This window comes from Panthera leo, chromosome C2 (genome assembly GCF_018350215.1).
Source record: "Panthera leo isolate Ple1 chromosome C2, P.leo_Ple1_pat1.1, whole genome shotgun sequence".
NCBI lineage: Eukaryota > Metazoa > Chordata > Mammalia > Carnivora > Felidae > Panthera > Panthera leo.
The window spans coordinates 104,219,767-104,241,772 of record NC_056687.1 but is presented as its reverse complement, the minus strand read 5'-3'; the positions used below and the strand labels follow the sequence as shown (position 1 = coordinate 104,241,772).

Here is a 22,006-nt window from a genome sequence, read left to right as displayed (position 1 = left end):
ATCTTTAGGCAGCCATCTACCCCGTACTTTGTGATTCAGCAACACTGAACTACTTATTATTTGCTGAATGCTAGGTCTCACCTCAGACTTTGCTCATGGTGTTATCTCTGCCTGGAACACCTTTCATCCCTTTTTACTTTATTAATCCTTATTCATCTCTCAAAATCCAGCTCAGGTGTCACTTCCTGCTTCTTCCAGGATGGATAAGGTATTTCATTTTGTTGTACATTTCTATTAGGGTAATTAGCACATTAAATCAGTTCATATTTATCTCCATGACTAGACTACATGCCTTGAGGGCAAGGGCTGTGTCTTGTTTACCACTGTTTTCCCAGTACCTTAGCACAGTGCCTGTTCAATGCATGGCAGCAATTCAATTACCTAAGCATATGCAAGAAGCTGAGCAGGACTGTACATATAGAATATAGTATTTACTTTATTCTGTTACTTGATTATCTGAGAAAAATACAGAAGTGCTACATTAGTCAGAAAATAAAAGTAGTTACAAAAAGAACATTAAAATGTGAAATAATAGCCTATAACTTACCTCCACATTCTTCTATAAGATTGGCTATGGTTTCCGCCTCATCTTCAGCCATTTTTAATATATTACTTAGTCCATCAAGTACTACTTGCACAACTTGTGCATCTTTTACAGTCAGCAAGTTGCAAAAAGGTGGAATAACATTTTGTTGGATTAGATAGGCCACCTGAAAAATAAAAACACCATGACATAATAAGTGAACTTTGTGTACCAAATGATCTCACTGAAATAATTCTGACTTTAAAATTTTGAGTAGGAAACATGACCTCATCTTTCAGGTTATGTTAGACTACATTAGACTATTTTATGACTTTATTGTTAGATAGTTTTATTATTAGATTCCTTCTCTTTTAAATGTAGTGTTTACTTTTCTTGAACTTAGAAAAAAAGTGAAAATGAAGGAATCACTCAGCTTCATATGAAACATATGCCATAAAAAGTATTTTCTTCAAAGATCCTTTCCTCTCCTTTAAGATTAAGAAATAATGAAATCTGTTAAAAGGCTGGATTTTTTTAAAGCTACAATCGTTTGTTGTTGGAGTATTCAATGTGAGAGTGCTACAACATTTAGTGCCCTCATAGCCACCTTCAATTCACTATTCAATTGGTTCAATTCAATTTTCACAATATTTTTCAATCATTTTATATTTTGCTATGCTGTTATTACCATGTACTATTACTTATATTCTGCTCTGGATTCCTTGCTCACCACCAGTCTACAGCTCACTTGTGACAATTACCAGCTTATTGTGTATCAGCTCTAAATTCACCCTTTTTACCTATCTGTAAAATTTATCTGAAACCTTTAAAACTCATTTTATTCTTCTAGTTTGGCACAATGTTAACCTCTGTCACCCACACAACTCTAGAATGAGTGCCACTTTAAATTTTACAACCTAGGCACCTCACATTCCTTTCCCTAATTTCTAGTCTCAGCTTTTTGGTTTTGGTTAGTTCCCTGCCTTCCTTGCTTTGTCTGCTGCTGATAAATTTTTCTTGTTGTTTGCTTTCTTTTTATTTTTGATGTTCACTTGTTAGGAGAATCTGTGAAGTTGTTTCAGTCTGCCCTATTAACCTAAAAAGTCCTATTTTTCCCTAATACTGTTTAAAAATAAAAAACCAAAATCTTGACTACATGTGCTTTGATCTTACCATGGATTAGAAAATTCTTAGAGGCTAAGATGGTATAAAGAGAACACTTCTCATCTATGAAATATAACTAAAGGAAGTCAAGGTGACACTTTTATATGGGGTGAAAAAAATTACAGAATGCCTGTTACCTTGCTATTATTTTAAATTAGGATTTAACTGAAATCTAAATCTTAGAATTATCTGTACTGTTTTATTTTTACCAGTTTTGAGAAATAAATAAGAGCTGAACTTACTTGATCTTTCCTCCCACTAATTGTTAAGTTACTTATGGCCCAAGCAGCTTCTTTCTGAGTGCCAAAATCCCCCTGTAAAATCAAAGGATACAAACTTCAATTTAGGATATTGGGAAAAAATGTTGTCTGAAATTATTTTCAACTGTTTATTTCCCCAGGTTTTCCTCTAGCCTTTCTATATGCATATATAACTTTTAAAAGAACTTTTTAATGTCTATTTCTGAGAGAGAGAGAGTACATGCACAAGCAGGGGAGGGGCAGAGAGAGAAGGGTACAGAGGATCCAAAGCAGGCTCCAATGCTGACAGCAGAGGAGCCAATGAGGGGCTTGAACTCATGAACCAGGAGATCATGAACTGAGCCAAAGGCGGGTGCTTAAGTGACTGAGCCACCCAGGTGCCCCCATAATTTTCATTTAAGAAAAGCTTTTCAACTCAATTTGCCCTAAACAAATGTAGACTCCCTTTTGCAGTCTCTCCTAGCAACAAACTGACTTGATTTTACTGTTCAGTTAGATTAAATGAAGTCAATGATAAAAGGCAGGGGAATGTGCATTTCACTTTAATCAAAGAAATGTCAAGTTAAATTATCCTTTTAAACACAGTTTTAAAAATGATAATGTCCACCATTAAAATATATTTAAAAATCATTTAACAAGTCATACATATGATTTAGCAATATACTTAGTAATACTTAATAATATGAAGTTCTCATAGGTGAGAACCTTTGAGAATTTACCAAGAAAATAATTTAAAACCAAGTAATACTATGTATCTTTCTATATATTGTATTAGAAGCAATACTAGTCAAAAAGTAAAAGCCACTAAAATTCTCAACAGTGAAATAACTAATTACAATAAATCTAAATGGAATAATAACCAGTTATTAAACATAAAGAAGACTAGCGGGGCATCCGGGTGGCTCATTTGGTTATGCGTCTGACTTCGGCTCAGGTCATGATCTTGCAGTTCCTAAGTTCCAGCCACTTGTGAGTTTGAGCCCCATATTGGGTTCTGCGCTGACAGCTCAGAGCCTAGAGTCTGCTTCAGATTCTGTGTCTCTCTTTCTCTGCCCCTCTGCCACTTAAACTCTGTCTCTCTCTCTCACTCTCAAAAATAAACGTTTAAAAAAAAAAAAAAAAAAAAAAAAGACTAGCAATCTGGAAAAATGCTTGTAATTAAGAAAAAACTTATGTAAATATGAGGAATAAAAATTAAAGTTGCAGTGGGCATCTATTTTTATACATCAGACCGATAAAATCCAAATATCTGTCAGTGGTAGGAGTGTAAAACAGTACAATCTTTACAGACAGGGATGAATATTATACAGCAAAATTTACATATATGTCTATCTGTAATTCTAGTATTCCCTCGTAAAATACTGAAAAAGAAAAAAAACCTTAATCTTAGAAACATCTCAAATATCATAAAATAGTAAGGTGATTGAATACATTATAGTACATCCATATAATGGAGTATCATACGTCGGTATAAAAAAGGATTAAAGAAGCTCTCTATATAATGCTATGGGAATGATCTCTGGGATACACATTTTTTAATAAAAAAAAGCAATACCATCTGTGTAAGAAAGGGTGGGAATAAGCAAATACAAAAGCATTTGCTGATATTTAAAAAGAAACAATAGAATAACCCCAAAGCTAATAAAGATGATTATCTGTAAAGGAAGGAAGAGTATGTGAAAGAAATGGAAATTAGATCTTTGTGTATGTACTTTTAAAACAAGGCATACATTTTTTACCTGGAAACTATATAACCATTTGCTTTATATAACCAAAAAAACCCTAAACAAAGAAAAGTAACAATGCAGTGAAGAAATGGGCAAAAAACATGAACAGATGATTTTCCAAAAACACACAGATAACAAGACACATGAAAAGATGCTCATCATCACTCATCATCAGGGAAATACAAATTAGAACCACAATGAGATACTGCCTCACATCTGTCAGAATGGCTAAAAAATTAACAACTCAGGAAACAATAGATGTTGTCAAGGATGTGGATAAAGAGGAACACTTTTGCACTGCTGGTGGGAATGCAAACTGGTGCAGTCACTCTGGAAAACAGTACAGAGATTCCTCAAAAAAATTAAAAATAGAACTACCCTACGACCCAGCAATTGCACTACTAGGTATTTATCCAAAGGATACAAGAATAGTGATTTGAAGGGGCACATGCACCCCAGTGTTTATAGCAGCACTATCAACAATAGCCAAAGTATGGAAAGAGCACAAATGTCCGGTGCTTGACAAATGGATAAAGATGTGGCATATATATACAATGGAGTACTACTTGGCTATCAAAAAGAATGAGATCTTGCCATTTGCAACAACACAGATGGAACTAGAGTTTATTATGCTAAGCAAAATAAGTCAGGCAGAGAAAGATAAATATATGATTCCACTCATATGTGGAATTTAAAAAATAAAACAGATGAACACAGGGGAAGGGAAGAAAAAGTAAGATAAAAACAAAGAGGGTGGCAAACCATAACAGACTCTTCAATACAGAGAACAACAAAAAAGAACAAAATAAAAAAAGAACAAAAAATACAGAAAACAAACTGACAGTTGCTGAAGGGGGAGTGTGTGGGGTTAAATGGGTGATGGACATTCAGGAGGGCACTTGATGGGATGAGCATTGGGTGTTAAATGTAAGTGATAATCACTAAATTCTATTCCTGAAATCATTATTATACTGTATGTTAACTTGGATTTAAAACAAATAAAATAAACTGAGTCTTGACCCACTCTGCAAACAAAAGAAAACAGAAATAATCTAATTGTATTTCATGTTGGTGACTTAGCCACACATGCAAAAAATCATTTCAAGTGATATATTACTGTTAAGTACATCACTGATGGAAAATATCCTAAAGACAAAAAACCGTCAAGGAAATCTTAGAAGTGGAGTAGTCATGTTGTTAGTGGCAATGTGATTTTGTTATTTTGATAAATTTTATATATCTCAATATATATTGCAATCTTTTTATAAAGATTCCAGCATAAAAGAGATAAAAATATAAAATCGAAGAGAAAATAAAAACAGTTTACCCTAAATACCCAGTAACAGCTGATAGTTTCCTTTCATTCATGATTCGTTTCTTATGAATTCTTATGTTCACAAAAATACTATATATTTTCTACTTTTTTTTAAAGTAGGCTCGACGCCCAATGTAGGGCTTAAACTCACAACCCTCATATCAAGAATCGCATGCTCCACTGACTGAGCCACTCAGGCACCCCTATCTTCTACTTAAAAACAACAACAACAACAACAAAGAAACAAACCCAGAACCCCCTGATCCCCTATTTTGTTCACTCAGGCCTAAAAACAATGACAACCTCATAACAATGGTCATCTTTAGGACCTGAACTATGGTCCTTAAATACTATCTGCTACCTAAAAGGGCATCCTGGAGAGTCTACATCAGAAAATACACAAAATAAGCTTGAGAATCATGTCATATTCAAAGGTAGGAAGCTCTCATAAACTACTGAGGAGATGTAAAAAAGACACAGGCACTAAATTTAAGAGGTTCCCATTGGTCAGGGACAATTTGTTAAAAAAAATGACTACAAGATATAAATTCGTAATTTCCTAAGGACACTAAAAACTCCACCTTAGTCAACTTTTGAAGTTGTTAGGGAACCATGTTATTCTAAAAACTGAGTGATAATGAGAATTTACCTTGTCTTTCTTATATGAAACATATTTTAGAGTAAACCAATAGCTGATAGTTTTTTATTGAAAAATCACAGGTAATACATAAAGAATGATAGAATTAGATTGTCACCATTTTGCAGTTCCTTGTAAAATAAGGGATCCATGCAATGATCATCAATGACTGATTACCTAAAAACCCCTAGGCAAAAGATTGGTGGACAGGTTTATAACAATCAATTGCAGTAGGCTGAGAACACCTGAGCTCACTCATCAATCTGGAACAGGAGATCTAGGACATCTGGAGATACAGGACAAACAGTATGTGTCTTCTGATGTGAATCATCAGGAAATACAGAGTAGTGCATTAAGCCTTGCCTAAAACACTGAACCTGATCTACCAGTCTACAGGAAACTAAGCCTTTACTATCAGCTTGTAGAAAATATGGAGGGAAAGAAGACAGAGGTATCTTCTCTTTAATTACAGATCAGTGTTCAGAAAAAAACCCTCATGCTGTGACTGTGGTCTCTTTCCCAAACATTAAAGTAAGTATGAGAGATGATATAGCATCCAATTAAATAGCACACTTACTTGCTGTTTGATTTTGGGCAAATTTATTGGTCTATACCATAGTTTGGAGCTACAGTATTAAATGAAGTAATATATGTAGAGTGATGAGACTATGTAAGCATTTATAATCAGTAATAATTATGACCATGAACATTATCATCAGTAGTAATAATAATGTATTTTTAATAAATCCTAGGACGATGGTAATTTTGGTAAAAGAATGATACAGAAGAAGGGTCAGGGGTTCCTAAAAAATGTCTTTTATATATAAAAATCAATGGGTTCAAAGTTTTCATGTTAATACTACTTAACTATACTATTCATGCCACTGTATAGGTTCTAATTAAACAAACAGAAGAGTGTATCTGTTAAATTTAAACCCTTTTCTTCTTACCCAGATGCATGCAAGAGGATTTTCTTACCTTATCCAAAAGATGTATTATCATTGGTACAAGATTGGCATCAATTACTGCTTGAACCTGCTGCTGATTTCCTGCAGTTATGTTAGAGAGGAACCACACTGCTTCCTGCAGAACAAGACTCTGTCAATATTTCTCATTAAAAATTAAAATCTGCATCTGACCTAAATTCAGTATGTTTGCTACAATGTCCAAATGATTTTATTATGGACTGAGTTCCATAATAAAAATTTTAGGAATCTCAACTCCTCTATCCCCTCCTATATTTTCTTTGGACAAATTGTTTATGGCCCTGATCCAACTCATAATGAACTAACCCTTCTGAAGAATTCTTAAGCAGTGTTCCCAAACATAGGACTCAAAAGAAGCTTGGCTGAACAAATACTAAGGAATTGATGAGCTGTAATACAGATACAAATCCTGAAACTACTGTAAATGAGACTTAGCATCCCCCTCACATAATGTGCTTTATTCTCTATTCTATTGTGATCGAGAGTGCTCGCCAAAGTTGGGAAGTCTCTCAATTATCCATGATGATGGAGACCCAAAAGCTGAAAGAGTGGGTCGTTTTAGTATACTTATTTGTAAGTCATTCACTGTGCTATTTCTCTCAAGAGCTAACGTGGCACCAAATGTTTGATTGCTTCATTGGCCCACCTTAATGATCTTTGTGTGCCACCCTTTACACTACAGTGCTGCTACTTTTGCCAAGATGATGGTAGTCAGGTGTTTCACAAGTTAATACATAATAAATAGACACTAAAACCAGTTAGCATGAAATAAGACACAAAATATCTACCTACCTATCCTACATAGGATATTATAAAAATTATGGTAATTTATCAAACTTAATAAATTTATTATATTTATCAATGTAAAGGGAAACATTTTCTCTGTTAAAAATTAGGAAACAAGTTTTACTCCACAAACTATTAGTATTAGCTAGTGTGAAGTAGGCTCTTTTGGATCAGATCACAGGGCCATGTTTGATGAACCTGTTAGAGATTTTAGGGTGCTAGGCTACTTAGGTGAGCTGTTCTTGGGTTATAATCATCGGCAACGTTGTAATCAACAACCCATGTATTTTTACAACAGCCTCAAATGCACTCCAATATCAGCATCACCAGTCAGTGCCCCCTTTCAATAGCCTCCATGAGCGCACACACACACACACAAATGGCACACACACACACTCTATTGTCTATAAAATATTAAGCTTAATAACTTACATATCAAAAGTTTCCAATCACACAACATTCAACACCCAATTATCTCTATTTCATCATTTCCAAGAGAGCCAAATCTGCACTGTTTACTACCGGTTTTATATACAGAAAATCATAAAGATCCATGATATAAAGAGAAAAATATTCTATCTTCTCTGGATATCTAGCTGATGGTTTTATATTAGTAATCATTACAGATACTTCTGAATCCCTAATTTTATAAATGAAAACTGCTGATACTTTATACATTATTATTATTAAGTAGTATTTAAAAATACTTACTTTATTAATTTTCTCTTTGGGATGTGTCAGAAGTGCTGGGAAGTGTGAAAGAGCATCACAGTTCAAAACTACTTGTGTTTGCTCATCAGTTCCAGTAACAATGTTGCCCACAGCTCGAAGTGCTGCAGTCTGCAACAAAAGATTTAATGAGATGTTCTATTATGAAAGATACATTCTTTCATTCACGCCAACTATGCTTTTTGAGCAAGTTGTGTCTGATACAGATTTAGGAACAGAGGAGTGATTAGGACAGACAGGATTAGGGAGTTTACATTATTGTAGAAGACAGTCAACAAACAAATAAGGATAATTTTGGATAGTAAATTAGGGCCATAAAGACAGGAAGACAGTACTTTATATTTTTGATTCAGTGTTTCAACAAATTACAAAACAAAAACACAGTGCTTTTCTGAAGGAAAGCTGCTTACTATGAGATTTCAGTATTGTACGAATTTGAATTATCAATTATTTTTCTGTTGTTGTATTACACCATTTTCTGTCAAGTTACAGTTTTCTCGGGGGGGGGGCAGGGGGAGCTAATTTTAATATTTACAAGACAAATGATTCCGTTTTCAACCCTCAATTGAGACATAATTCATATTAACATAAAATTTACCCTTTCACAATGTACAATTCAGTGGTTCTTACACATTGAGTTGTACAACCATAACTAATATAGAATTCCAGAACATTTTTATCACACCAAAAAGGAGTATCTGTACCCACTGGTAGTCACTCCCATTTCCCTCACCCCCCAAGGGTTCCTGACAGCCACTATAGTATGCCTGAGACATCTCTGTTGATTTGCCTATTTCAGACATTTCATATAATTAGAATCGACAGTGGGTGGCCTTTCTGGTCTGACTTCCTTCACTTAACATCATACTTTCAAGGTCCATTCATGTTGTAGCATGTATCGATGCCTCATTCCTCTTCATGGCCAAATAATATTCCACTGTATGGATATGTCATACCACCATTTCCACCTTTTATTTAACCATGCATTAGTTGACGAACATTTGGATTGTTTTCACTGTTTGGCTATGGCAAATAATAGTGCCATAAGCATTTGTGTGCAAGTTTTTGGGTGAACAGGTGTTTTCAGTTCTCTTGGGCATCTACCAGTGAATGGAAAATGCTGGGTCATATGGTAACTCTATATCTAACTTTTTGAGGTACTATTCAAACCGTATTCCAAAGAGGCTGTACCATTTTACGTTTTTATAGCAGGGTGTATGGATTCCACTTTCTCTACATCCTTGATGAAACTTGTGACTGTCTTTTTGATTATACCACCCTGGTGCATACAAAGTGGTATTTCATTGCAGTTGTTTTTTTTTTTAAGGTTTATTTTTGAGATAAAGAGAGCGCAAGCGGGTGGTGGGGGCGACAGAGGATCCAAAGCAGGCTCTGTGCTAACAGCAGTGAGCCTGATGTGGGGCTCCAACTCACGAACCATGAGATCATGACCTGAGCAGAAGTTGGAAACTCAACTGACTGAGCCACCCAGGTGCCCCTTCATTGCAGCTTTGATTTACATTTCCTTCATAACTAATAATGTTGAACATCTTCTCATGTGCTTATTGATCACTTGTAGATCTTTCTGAATAACTATTTAAATGTTCAATGTTTAATGGGGTTATTTGTCTTTTTATTGTTGAGTTGTAGAAGTTCTTTATGTATTTTAGATAGAAGTCACTTTTCAGATATATGATTTGCGAATATTCCTTTCCATTCTTTGGGTTGTCTTTTCATTTCTTGATGGTGTCCTTAGAAGCAGAAGTTTTTAATTTTGGGGTGCCTGGGTAGCTCAGTCAGTTGAGTCCCCAACTTCAACTCAGGTCATGATCTCGCAGTTCGTGAGTTCCAGCCCCGCATCCGGCTCCATGCTGACAGCTCAGAGCCTGGAGTCTGCTTCAGATTCTGTGTTTCTCTCTCTCTCTCTCTCTGCCCCTCCCCCACTCACACTCTCAAAAATAAATAAACATTAAAAAAAAAATTTTTTTTAAGTTTTTAATTTTGGTGAAGTCCAATTTATCTACTTTTCTCTTTGATTGCTTATGCTTCTGGTATCATATGTAAAAAATTGCTGCATAATCGATTATCACGAAAATCTATTCTTATGTTTTCTTCTAAGAGGTTTACACTTTTAGCTCTTACATTTAGGTGTTTATTCTGAGCTAATTTTTATATACAGGAGTCTAATTTCATTTGTTTATAGGTATATATTTAGTAAGTCTCAGCTACATTGTACAAGTATAGTTGAATCACTACTTCCTGAAAAGACTATTCTTTGCTAAGTGAATTTTCTTGGCACCTTTGTTAAAAATCAACCGATCATAAATGTATGGGTTCTTCTGGACTCTTGATTCTATTTCACTGATCTATATGTCTACCCTTATGCCGGTATCACAAAGTCTTTTTCACTGAAACTATGCAGTAAGTTCTGAAAGTGAGAAGTCCCCAACTGTCCTTTTTTAAAGTTTGTTTCTGCTATTTCTGGGACCTTTGTATTTTCATATGGATTTTAATATTAGCTTGTAAGTTTCTACAAAAAGGCACCTGGGATTTTAACAAATTGAATTTAATCTGTAGGTAAATTTGGGGAGCACTATCATTCTAACAATACTGTCTTCTACTCCACGAATGTGGATGTCTTTCCATTTATTTAGTAAGTCTTTAATTTGTTTTAAAAATGTTTCTAGTCAGGTGCCTGGGTGGTTCAGTCGGTTAAGCATCTGACTCTTGGTTTCAGCTCAGGTCATGATCTCACGGTTCATGGGTTCAAGCCCTGTGTCAGGCTTTGAGCAGACCGCGCAGAGCCGCCTTGGGATTCTTTCTCTCCCTCTCTCTCTGCCCTTCAGCTGCTCATGTTCACATTCTCTCTCTCTCTCAAAATGAATAAACAAAGTTTCATAGTGACCCAGCTTCTTTAACAAATAAATTTAAGAGGGGAAAGAAAAATAAAACTGTAGAGTAACAGGAACATAAAAACAAAGCTACCAAATGCAATGTCAACCTTGTTTTGATATAGATTTCATCAAAGTGTGGGAAAAAAAATGAAGCAATCAGTAAAATTTGGATACTGATTGGATTCTAATATTAACTTTCTTTTTAAGTTTATTTATTTGAAAGAGACAGAAACAGTGCAAGTGTGGGGGGGGGGGCGGGCAGAGAGAGAGGATGAGAGAGAGAATCCCAAGCAGGTTCCACACTGCCAGTGCAGAGCCCCATATGGGGCTCGAACCCACAAAGCTATAACAACATGACCTGAGCTGAAACCAAGAGTCAGACATTTAACTTACTGAGCTACCCATGTGCCCCTGATTTTACTAAGATTTAAAAGATACTCTAACAGTACTGTGATTATATAAAAACATACAGCCTTATTTTTTAAGAAAAGCTGATGAAATTATATACTATCTGGGACGTGTCAAAATAATTTGATGGGGGAAGTAGGAATATAGAGGAAACCTACATGGAGGTTCATTACAAGTATTACAACATTAACTTTGAAAGCTGGCTAAAGAAAAATTCCAGCCCTATTTCTGAATGAAGTCCAATATTAAAACTAAAGATGCATTCTGAAAAAAAGAAAACAAAAAACAGACCAAATACCCATACCAAGATATAAGTATTGCACTTAAGAAATGCAAACTCAAGGGTACCTGGGTGGCTCAGTTAGTTGAGCGTTACCTTTGGCTCAGGTCATCATCTTGTGGTTCGTGAGTTTGAGCCCCACATCAGGCTCGCTGTTGTCAGTGTAGAGCCTGCTTCGGATCCTCTGTCCCCCTCTGTCCCTCCCTCACTTGTGCTCTCTCAAAAATAAACAAACATTAAAAAAAAGTTCAAGAAAAAAAAAAGAAATGCAAGCTTAATAATACATATGTATACGAATATTTATTTTTTAAAGTTTATTTTTTTTTAGTAATCTCTATACCAGACATAGGGCTCAAACTCACAACTCTGAGATCAAGAGTCACATGCTTTTCTGAATGGGCCAGCTAGGTGCCCTAGTAAGAATACTTTAGTGAACCACAAATAACCCTAAATGGCAAACTACTCTATTAATTCCTTCTGAATTCAGCTCAGTGTTCCCTTTTTCTTTAAAGTGTTTTACATTTTAAGATAGTGTATCTCCATTCTAACTGTACATGAGAAACATCTGAAGAGCTTTTTAAAGCCCAGGTTTCTAGGAAATATCCCAGATTTACTAAAACAGAATCACCAGGGGTCAAGCAAGGGAAATAAAAAAAAAATTTTTTTTCTTTAAGCTTCACAGTTGATCTTAATGTCCACCCAGGGTTGAGAAATAGTGCATTAGGTTAACGGTTTTCCTTATGCTATTATTGACCAGACTGTAAGTCATCATAAGATGAAAGCATTCTATTTACATCAGAAGGGTAGGGAGAGAGCTTGCTGTATATCCCTTTACCACTGCAGTTTGACAGTTACTGCTCATAATATTTGTGTGAACTTCTCACCCTCTCTTTTTTGGCTCTTTCTAGATGGCTTGGGATAAATATTTATATGGAAGGATTTAGAAATAATAAAAGGATAAAAAGTTAAGAAGATTTTAGGGGTGCCTAGGTGGCTCAGTTGGTTAAGCTTAACTATCCAGCTTCAGCTTAGGTCATGATCTCATGAATCATGAATTTGAGTCCCACATTGGGCTCTCTGCTGTCAGCTCAGAGCCAGCTTTGGATCCTCTGCCTCCCTCTCGCTCTTTGCCCCTCCCCCGCTCTCTCAGAAATAAATAAAAACATTACAAAGAAAACAAAAATTTGAAATAATTAAAAGGAAACAATTTAGGAAGCTCCTGAGCAGCGTATTTCAGTACAAAGCCTTTATCACAGTGCCAATGAAGTTAAGCATTAACTAAACTTGCCAGGTGCAGTATGGCCGTTAAATAAAAAGGGGAAAAAAAGGAGTAGGGTAGGCAAAAAGAAACAGGACAAAAAGAAAAAATTAAAATATCAGTACTTATTTCAGATGCCACCATGTTATCACATGAAATTTCCTAAGAAATTCTTAGAAATCAGTAATTAACAAAGGAGTTGACCTGGGATGGGGTTTTTGGTGGGGTGGGAATAGGGGGACAGGGAAAGATTCTTGTTGACTTGTAGTAATCTTACCCCATTTTCTCTCTCTTTTTAAAAGTTTTAAAAATTATTAAGTAGTCTCCATGCCCCACATGGGACTTGAACTCATGACCCTGAGATCAAGAGTCCCATGCTCTACTGACTGAGGTACCTAGGTACCCCTCATTTTCTTCATCTTTAAAATGGGGATATAATTGGGGTGCATGGGTGGCTCAGTTGGTTAAGCACCTGACTTTGGCTCAGGTCATGCTCTCATAGCCTGTGAGTTTAAGCCCCACATCGGGGTCTCTGCTGTCAGTGTGGAGCCTGCTTCAGATCCTCTGTCTCCCTCTCTCTCTCTGGCCCTCCCCTGCTCACATTCTCTCTCTCTCTCTCTCTCAAAAATAATATACATTTTTTAAATATGGGGATATAATTAATACCTCACTCCTTTCAAAGATATGTTCTTACTTTATTCCAAAAAGATATCTGCACCCCTATATTTATTGCAGTGTTATTTATAATAACCCAGATATGAAAGCAACCCAAGAGTCCATCGATAGATGAATGGATAAAGACATGGTATATACATAAAATGGAATATTAGTCATAAAAAGATGAGATCTTGCCATTTACAACCACATCGATGGACCCAGAGATCATGCTAAGTGAAATAAGTCAAAGACAAAATACCTTACGATCTCAATTATATGTGTAATTTAAAAAACAAAATGAACAAACAAACAAAACTCAAAAAAAGATCCATAAATACAGAACAAACTGATGGTTGCCAGAGGGAAGGGAGGTGGGGTGATGGGCAAAATGGGTGAAGGGGAGTGGGAGAAACAGACTTCCAGTAACTGGATGAGTAAGTCATGGAATACAGAGCACAGCATAGGGAATACAGTTAATGGTATTTTAATAGCATTGTATGGTGTCAGATGGTAGCTACACTTGTGGTGAGCATAGCATAACATATAGAGAAATTGAATCACTATGTTGTACACCTGAAACTAATGTAACCCTGTGTCAACTATACTTCAATAAAAAAATAGATTAAAATAAAGATGTGTTATCAGGCTAGAAATATACTTTGAACTAATGAAACTGGCCATTTTTAAATGCCATGCTTAAAGCAAATTAGTGGTAAAAAGCAAAACAAAACAAAAATATTGTATTATTAACAACAAACTCACCTGAACTTTGACTTCCTGGTGGCTGAGTAGAGGAACCAAGTGAGGGACTATTCCAGAGTCTATTACCATCTGTATCTGTTCATTGCCAGCATCAGTAAGGTAAGAGAGGGCCCAGACTGTATCTACCAATATCTAAGGGATAAAATGAAAATTCAAATAGCCTTTGAATATTTTCTAACTTTAATAATTCTTAACCATACAGACTAATCTATGATTGTTCCACTGCCTTTTTTCTTCTTCTCTCAATTCACTGAAATCTTAATCTCTATTATACTAAACAACATCATCTATCAATGTCTGTTATCAAGTATGTGAATCCTTTAGCCATATTCAGTATGCTTCAGTTAATTATAATCCTGACCACAGGTTGGTAGCTAATCTTAATTCACTAAGATACACAGTACACCATACAGGAAATAGAAAAAGACATTCTCTTTCTCAAATACTCACACTGACGCAGAATAAGTCCAAAGATATTATAGTAAATACACAGAGTTGGAAAGACTATTAAGTATCCAACATACACAGCGATTCAAAACATCTGGGCTAGATGTATTTGTTCAAGTGTTCTCTAGTATCACTGGCATCGTGTTGGTATGTCACGAGCCAGTATTTAAGTATTAGGAGTTAATAGCAATTTCATCTTTTCCAACCAGTTTGCTTTGCCTTATAAAATTGGAGGCAACTTCTCTAATAATGAAGTGTCCCACAGCTGCACATCGAAACATTAAAAACAACCATAGATCAATCTGTGTGATCTATAATCAAAAACGTTTTAGTAAAAAAAGAAAATGCATAATTTACAGCATGTGCCAAAACTACCTATTAAAAAAAAAAAAAAAACCTCTGTAGCTAAATTATACTATAATTTAACCTATAATTTTTAATGTTATATTCTGAAGTTCAGAAGCCCATTGTGTTTCATCTTTCTTTTGTATTAAGTCTAATTAGTAGTTACGTCCAAAAGGAAGTAGGGCAACTGTTGAACTGTTGCATAAATAATACAGTTATTGACAAAGACACAGGAAAAGTAATTGTGCCTGGAACTTTACTTCCGAAGCCTTTCTGGAATATGAACTCTGTGTCAAAACACAAGCCAGGAACATTTGAAACCTTTTAAATTCTAAACCAACATTATGTTTGAAACATCTGAGAATCTCCTGGTAGGAGAAAACAACACTTTGCTATTGTTTCTTTCAAAAACTAAAGAGAGCTCTTTGGTTATTTTTAATGTAAAAAGAAGACTCCAAATCAAAGAATTCACACACATAAGGTGGTATTGAAATACATGAAAGAACTAAATTTCAACTTACAAATGTAAATCTTTTTTCTAGAGTTCCAACATATGCCAAAATTGGTTGATAAAGGCAAAGAATTTCAAGTTATTTGTCCATGACTGTACAATTTTTTTTTAAAAGGCCCAACACTAAATGTCATTAATATGCTCACATCAAAATCACAATTTAAACAGACTTGATCTCCTATATAATTTCTGTATTAAAGTTAGTGTTCTATAATAAATTTACTAATTATAACTACAGTATAATTTCAGTGTTTCACTTATGCTTTGTGGAAGCAGTTTTTTATTTTTTTCTTTCATGGTCTGATTTAAGAATTTGCTAAGTTAAGTTTACCTAAAAAGATTATATTTTTAATAAATATTATTATATAGTAAACAATATTACTTAGCAAACATGCTACTAAAGAATAATGAGACTAGCTTGAGAAATTTAAGATACATTAAAAGAAAGATGGAGTTACAATTTCAACTGGGTTGGGGTAAATGGAAAGAACACAATACATCTCTGAAATAAGGTCAATCAAGTTGTCAGGTTTTCTGGGAGAGGTATAAATGTTCAGACTAACTTTCCATGGAAATTTTTTAAAAGTGTGAAAATTTGTAATTTAATAAAAAAACTTGGTATTACAGGAGCCAAACTCAAAAATGGCTTATATGTTCCTTTAAAACAAAACAAAACAAAACAAAACACCTTGGACTATTAGGATTGAAAACAAAGTATCTTTAGAGCAAAGATCATGTTAATTTAATGAATTTTGTACATATGTCACTCCTTGATGTAATATAATATAATTCTAAGTTTGATTTGTTCCATATGCTTTAGACAGATCCTGGAAAAAATGGTATTACCCTGGAAACTGTAAAGGAATGAAGCAGCTTATCAAACAATGGTCATCACACCAAGCTGTTTCTAAGGAACCACGTAAGTTCCTGAATGTTGCTGTGCATTGTATCCCTGTGCTTTCTTTTACCCATTATATTTCTAGCTTTTCTAATACACTGAAGGTGAGGCTGGTTTTGTAAGCAGTCAGGGCAGTTTCCCACCTCATCATACTTCCTGAGGTGCTTTTTCTTTTGCCATCTGTATTGGTGAGAATGAATAAGGTATATTGATTACTTTAAAAATCTAGTCTGCAGGAACTTTTTTTCTTGTTTGGATATTTATGAGTTTTCTCTAAAACATGTGAAGCCACTAAAAAGTCACCATAGATGGAAAAATATAGTGAAAATGAAATTAAAGAGCAAATGATGTTCTCAAATTGATGTATGTATTCTTATGAATACAAACCCATACATAAAGGCACAAATATTTCTTTTTTAATCTTTCAAAAAATGAAAGTACAATTAGGCCTATGTATTCTCTCAAACACTGGCCAGGCTGTTAAAATGAGCTTCCATAAAAAGCTCTTGACCAATCAAAGATATAATCTTCATGGGAGAGATCACTAACTGGCAACTTTAAAACTTTGAAAATGAGTTTTTGCAACACGCAAACAACACACACACACCTTTAAGAATTTTCAAAATGAGTTTTTAACTCCCCCTCCAACATGTTATTGCCCAAAACAAAATATAGTTAGGCTTGATTTCTTCACTGTAAATTATATTTTATGATACAGGAAAACACAAAGTAAATACAGTAATAGTAAGCTATTACAGCTCTTGAAATGGAAAAATCTGATAGAGTATACTAACATCATGTTCAGCATAAGATTTTCTTCCCTATGTCATAGAGGCAGCCCTAGACATACATACATATACACATAAAAAATACTCACATTTACGTCTGTGTGATGAATTAAGACACAAAGAGCTGGAAGAATCTGAAGAGAGAAATATACAGATTTAAAAACATATACATAATGGTATCTAGTTAAAAAACAAAAAAGAAAACACACAACACCTGTTTACCTCCTGAATGGTTTCCATTGGGGGTGGTGGGTCTTTGTGGCGACATAAGTTGACCATAACCCAAGTAACATTCCTTAAGAATGTTATAGGAATAGATGGACTTATGAAGGAAAGTAAAGGTTTCACAACTCCAAGACTTATGACATAATCTCTACATTGTGGCCCATCACCTGTAGGAAGGAGCGATTAATTCAATAAAATACACTGACAATAAGCAATTCAGAAAACATACGGCAGTGGGTTCAATATGCTGCTTTCTAGATTTTTAACTATTAGTTTTATATAAAAGTGTAGCTATTTAGTCTTACAAAGAAGTTCTGGACAACAACCAAGTTCTCATTTTAGGTCTTTTAGCCAAGAGAAGCAACATAAAGTAATAACATTTTTTTGGTACATGATTTACATATTCAGGTTTATAAATTGTTCACCTATGTTTTTATGCCATCCAAAAATAGAAGCCTAAGGATTCTTTAGAATACTTTGTGAGCAGAGAACTGCTGCTTTTACCTTCTCTCGCAATGGTACTCAGTTTAACAAACTTTCATGTAATAAAAACATATGTATATGTACACACATCAAAATACTATTAGAAAAAAAATCTGTAGAATTTATACTTGTGACCTAATATCAGAGTACCAAAAGTATTAACTACAAATTATTTGACATATTTAAAAAAAACTATGTCAAAAATAAAGTTAAAAAATAAAAAACTATGTCAAAAAAAAGGAGTGGGTGGAGGAATGAACCAATATCCCTAGAGGAGTGGTTCCCAAAGTAATTTTTGGGCCCTATCCCAGATCTGTTAAAACAAACTCTATGAATCCAGAATTCTGGGTCAAGAATTCAAGCCCTTATCATAGGATACTGAAAACAGTTAAAAGTTTGAGAATCATTGCCTTAGAGAACTGCCAAATGGAATTTCTGTATCTAGAGTATTGCCGTAATTTCTATCATGAAAGTCATGTTAAGTATTACATTCCACAAATGAAAACCCTTTTCTTTGCACTGCAATATTTGGAGATAAAATCCCTGTTATTTTGGCATCCATGTAGTCTAATTATTCTACGATGTCACAGGAATTGAAAACCAAAGATCAAGATACTGCATTAATAGTTCTAAATCTAAAATTTAGTATAAAAGCAAAGGGGTGAAGGAATTTGAATACACAAAAGACAGCATTCTTTTTTTTTTTTTTAATTTTTTTTTTTTTAACGTTTATTTATTTTTGAGACAGAGAGAGACAGAGCATGAACGGGGGAGGGTCAGAGAGAGGGAGACACAGCATCTGAAACAGGCTCCAGGCTCTGAGCTGTCAGCACAGAGCCCGACGCGGGGCTCGAACTCACGGACCGCGAGATCATGACCTGAGCCGAAGTCGGCCGCTTTACCGACTGAGCCACCCAGGCGCCCCAACAAAAGATAGCATTCTTAACAGCAACAGATCATATGTGAATAACACTTTACGGAGAAATTCTCCCATTTTAAAACTCCTACTTGTGGGACACTAACCATCCCTCTGCATTCTACCTTGGTCCCCCCAAACGGTAATATAGAAGAGGTACATTAAAGTAATACTGACTACTTCCATGCAAGAACAATGGTCTGTGGCAAAAATAAACTTAAAAAAAAATTTTTTTTAACCTTTATTTATTTTTTTGAGACAGAGAGAGACAGAGCATGAACGGGGGAGGGTCAGAGAGACAGGGAGACACAGAATCTGAAACAGGCTCCGGGCTCTGAGCTGTCAGCACAGAGCCCGACGCAGGGCTCGAACTCACAGACTGTGAGATCATGACCTGAGCCGAAGTCGGATGCTCAACTGACTGAGCCACGCAGGCGCCCCAAAAATAAACTTTAATACTAAGGGACATAATACAGTTCAGATTCCAGTTTTTTTCCATTCTCCACTCACTGGAGGACAGTTTTTTTAAATTTTGGAGTTTGAGTAAAGTTCAGATCTAGTTTAAAAACAAATCTTGAGGGGCGCCTGGGTGGCTTAGTTGGTTAAGTGTTGGACTCAGGTATTGATCTCGTACCTTGTGGGTTCAAACCCCGTGTTGGGCTCTATGCTGACAGCTCAGAGCCTGGAGCCTGCTTCAGATTCTGTGTCTCCCTTTCTCTCTGCCCCTCCCCTGCTCACCCACTCTGTCTCTCTCTCTCTCTCTCAAAAATAATTAAACATTAAAAAAAAATTTTTTTTTTAATCTTGAAATATTAGAATCGTCTTTATTCTTCCTACAATTATGTCAAAGAAAAACTGAAAGGTATGGTAATCATGGTGTTCAACATTTAATGTCACGGTCTGTAAGCTACAAACACCTTCTGTAGGATGACGACCTCACAATAATAATGGATAACATTATTGTATTTTACCATACTAAAATCTATAAAAAATACTAAAAATTTCCATTTATACTCTTTTTAGAACTGCCATTATGGAGAAAACTTATTGGTTTATTTTGTACCACCTTTTTTTTTTTTTAGTAGTTTCTATGACAATGGAGAGTTAGGGAATAAAATGGACACATCAACACAATAAAGGAAGGAGATACATATTTCATAATTACTCAAATAACTAAGATTGACTATATATTTTTTTAAAAAGCTGTCTATATATAAAAAGATATTACCGTATCATAAGCAACAAAAAATTCATTCTATTTACCATAGGTTTACACTTAAAACAGCTTAATTTCTATAAATTATTTCACAAAAATCAGTACGAAAATGACAAACTGTTTCTCATTTTTCACTATTTGTAGTCATTTTTATTACACAGTATATGATAATAATTTTTGGACTAGCATTACAAGTTTTATACAAACCTATGATATTTCCCAGTGCCCACACTGCCTGCTCACAGACATTTTGATGGGGTGAATGTAGAAGCCTCAGGAAAAGTGGCACAGCATCTAAAGGAAAAAAATGTAAGTTACATTTAAGTTTAAAAATAGTTTTAGAGCTCAATTTCAATAATATTGATTAAAAAAGGGGGGAGGGGACTAAAGATACTATGCTCTAAACCAAAAATCAATCTGTTTTTGCTGAAACCTAAGAAGAAAGAAAGCTATCACAAATATATTTGGGGTGCCTGGGGTGGCTCAGTTGGGTAAGTATCTGACTTCAGCTCAGGTCATGATCTCACAGTTCATGAGTTTGAAGCCCACACTAGGCTCCGTCTGACAGTGCAAAGCCTGCTTGGGATTCTGTCTCTCCCTCTCTCTTTCTGCTCCTCCTTGATTTCAGCTTTCTTTCTCTCTCAAAATAAACACACTTAAAAAAATTAATATATATATATATATATATTAAAAATATTTATTAAATGTTTTTTTACTAGGGTAAGAATAATGGAAAAATTTTAACTAGCAGACCACTTAATTCACCATCAAAATGGCAGTTTCAACATACAAATATCGTAACAAGTTGGCAAATTTTCATTCATAATTAAACCTGGATAAAATTCCAAATTAAAAATCAATCCTTATAAACAAACATAAATAAATTCCTTACAGGTTAAGCATTATTCTCAAATTTTGAGGAATAAAAAGGACTCCAGTTGTTGAAATAACTTTTGAATGTGGAAATGTGAAATAACAGGAGGGTGCAGTTCAATACAGTGGCATAGTAAGATCCTGACCTCACCTTCCACCATGGCACATCAAACCTACAGCTACATATACAACAATGCTCTCTACAGAACTAGCTGAACAGGTCCTCTGTATCAAAAGATAAAAAGATCACACTGAGACAGATAAGAGAGTCAGAGACTGCCATCCTTACAAAGCCATGCCCCCCCCCCCCCCCACCCACCACCGCAATAGGAGGGATTCACAAGTGGGATGGATCTCATAAATATGGAACATATCCCTGCGGAGGGGTTAGAGCCCCAAATCAGGCACCCAAACCCTTGGGACCTACACCAGAGACAAACCCCCAAATCATCTGGCTTTAAAAACCAACAGAGCTTATGTCCAAGAGACCCAAAGGCTGTAGGAAACCAAGGGTACACTCTTAAAAGAATCTGTTCAAAGACTCACTTGCCCCAGGACCCAGCACAAAAGCAGTAGGTAGAAAAGTACCTAGAGCATATGTAAAGGAGGTTCATTGGCTAAGCTTAAAGCCTAAGGGATGAGGGTCTTATGGAACTTTCTCCAAGGATGGAGGTGCTGGCAGGTGCCATTTTTTATACATACTACCTTGCTAGCAAAACTTGCACCAGCCCTTCACCCCAGCCCTGAGCACTGCTGTAGCCACACCCCACCAAACCCAGTGGGATGGCTCATCCTGGCCTAGCACTCCCCTGTGGCCCTGCCAAAGCTGGCAGGAGCACAAAGTCCACATAGGGGATACTCCCTGAATGCCTAGTACTGGTCACTGGGGTGGGGTGGGGGGTGTCTTAAATTTGGGGG

General features: G+C 35.4%; 1 protein-coding gene and 1 non-coding gene across 3 annotated transcripts in view; both read right to left on the bottom strand.

The window, feature by feature from the left end:
• KPNA4 (karyopherin subunit alpha 4) overlaps window positions 1–22,006 on the bottom strand; it is a 68,142-nt gene that overhangs the window by 7,393 nt on the left and 38,743 nt on the right. For both annotated transcript variants that reach the window (XM_042954289.1, XM_042954290.1), the window contains 8 exons: window positions 20,423–20,509; window positions 17,598–17,767; window positions 17,465–17,509; window positions 14,387–14,518; window positions 8,110–8,238; window positions 6,605–6,709; window positions 1,930–2,001; window positions 548–710 (listed from right to left, as the gene is read on the bottom strand). In XM_042954289.1, the coding sequence (XP_042810223.1) occupies window positions 548–710; window positions 1,930–2,001; window positions 6,605–6,709; window positions 8,110–8,238; window positions 14,387–14,518; window positions 17,465–17,509; window positions 17,598–17,767; window positions 20,423–20,509 (903 nt within the window). The remainder of the gene's footprint in view (window positions 1–547; window positions 711–1,929; window positions 2,002–6,604; window positions 6,710–8,109; window positions 8,239–14,386; window positions 14,519–17,464; window positions 17,510–17,597; window positions 17,768–20,422; window positions 20,510–22,006) is intronic.
• LOC122199066 lies at window positions 7,564–7,892 on the bottom strand. Its single transcript, XR_006193334.1, has one exon.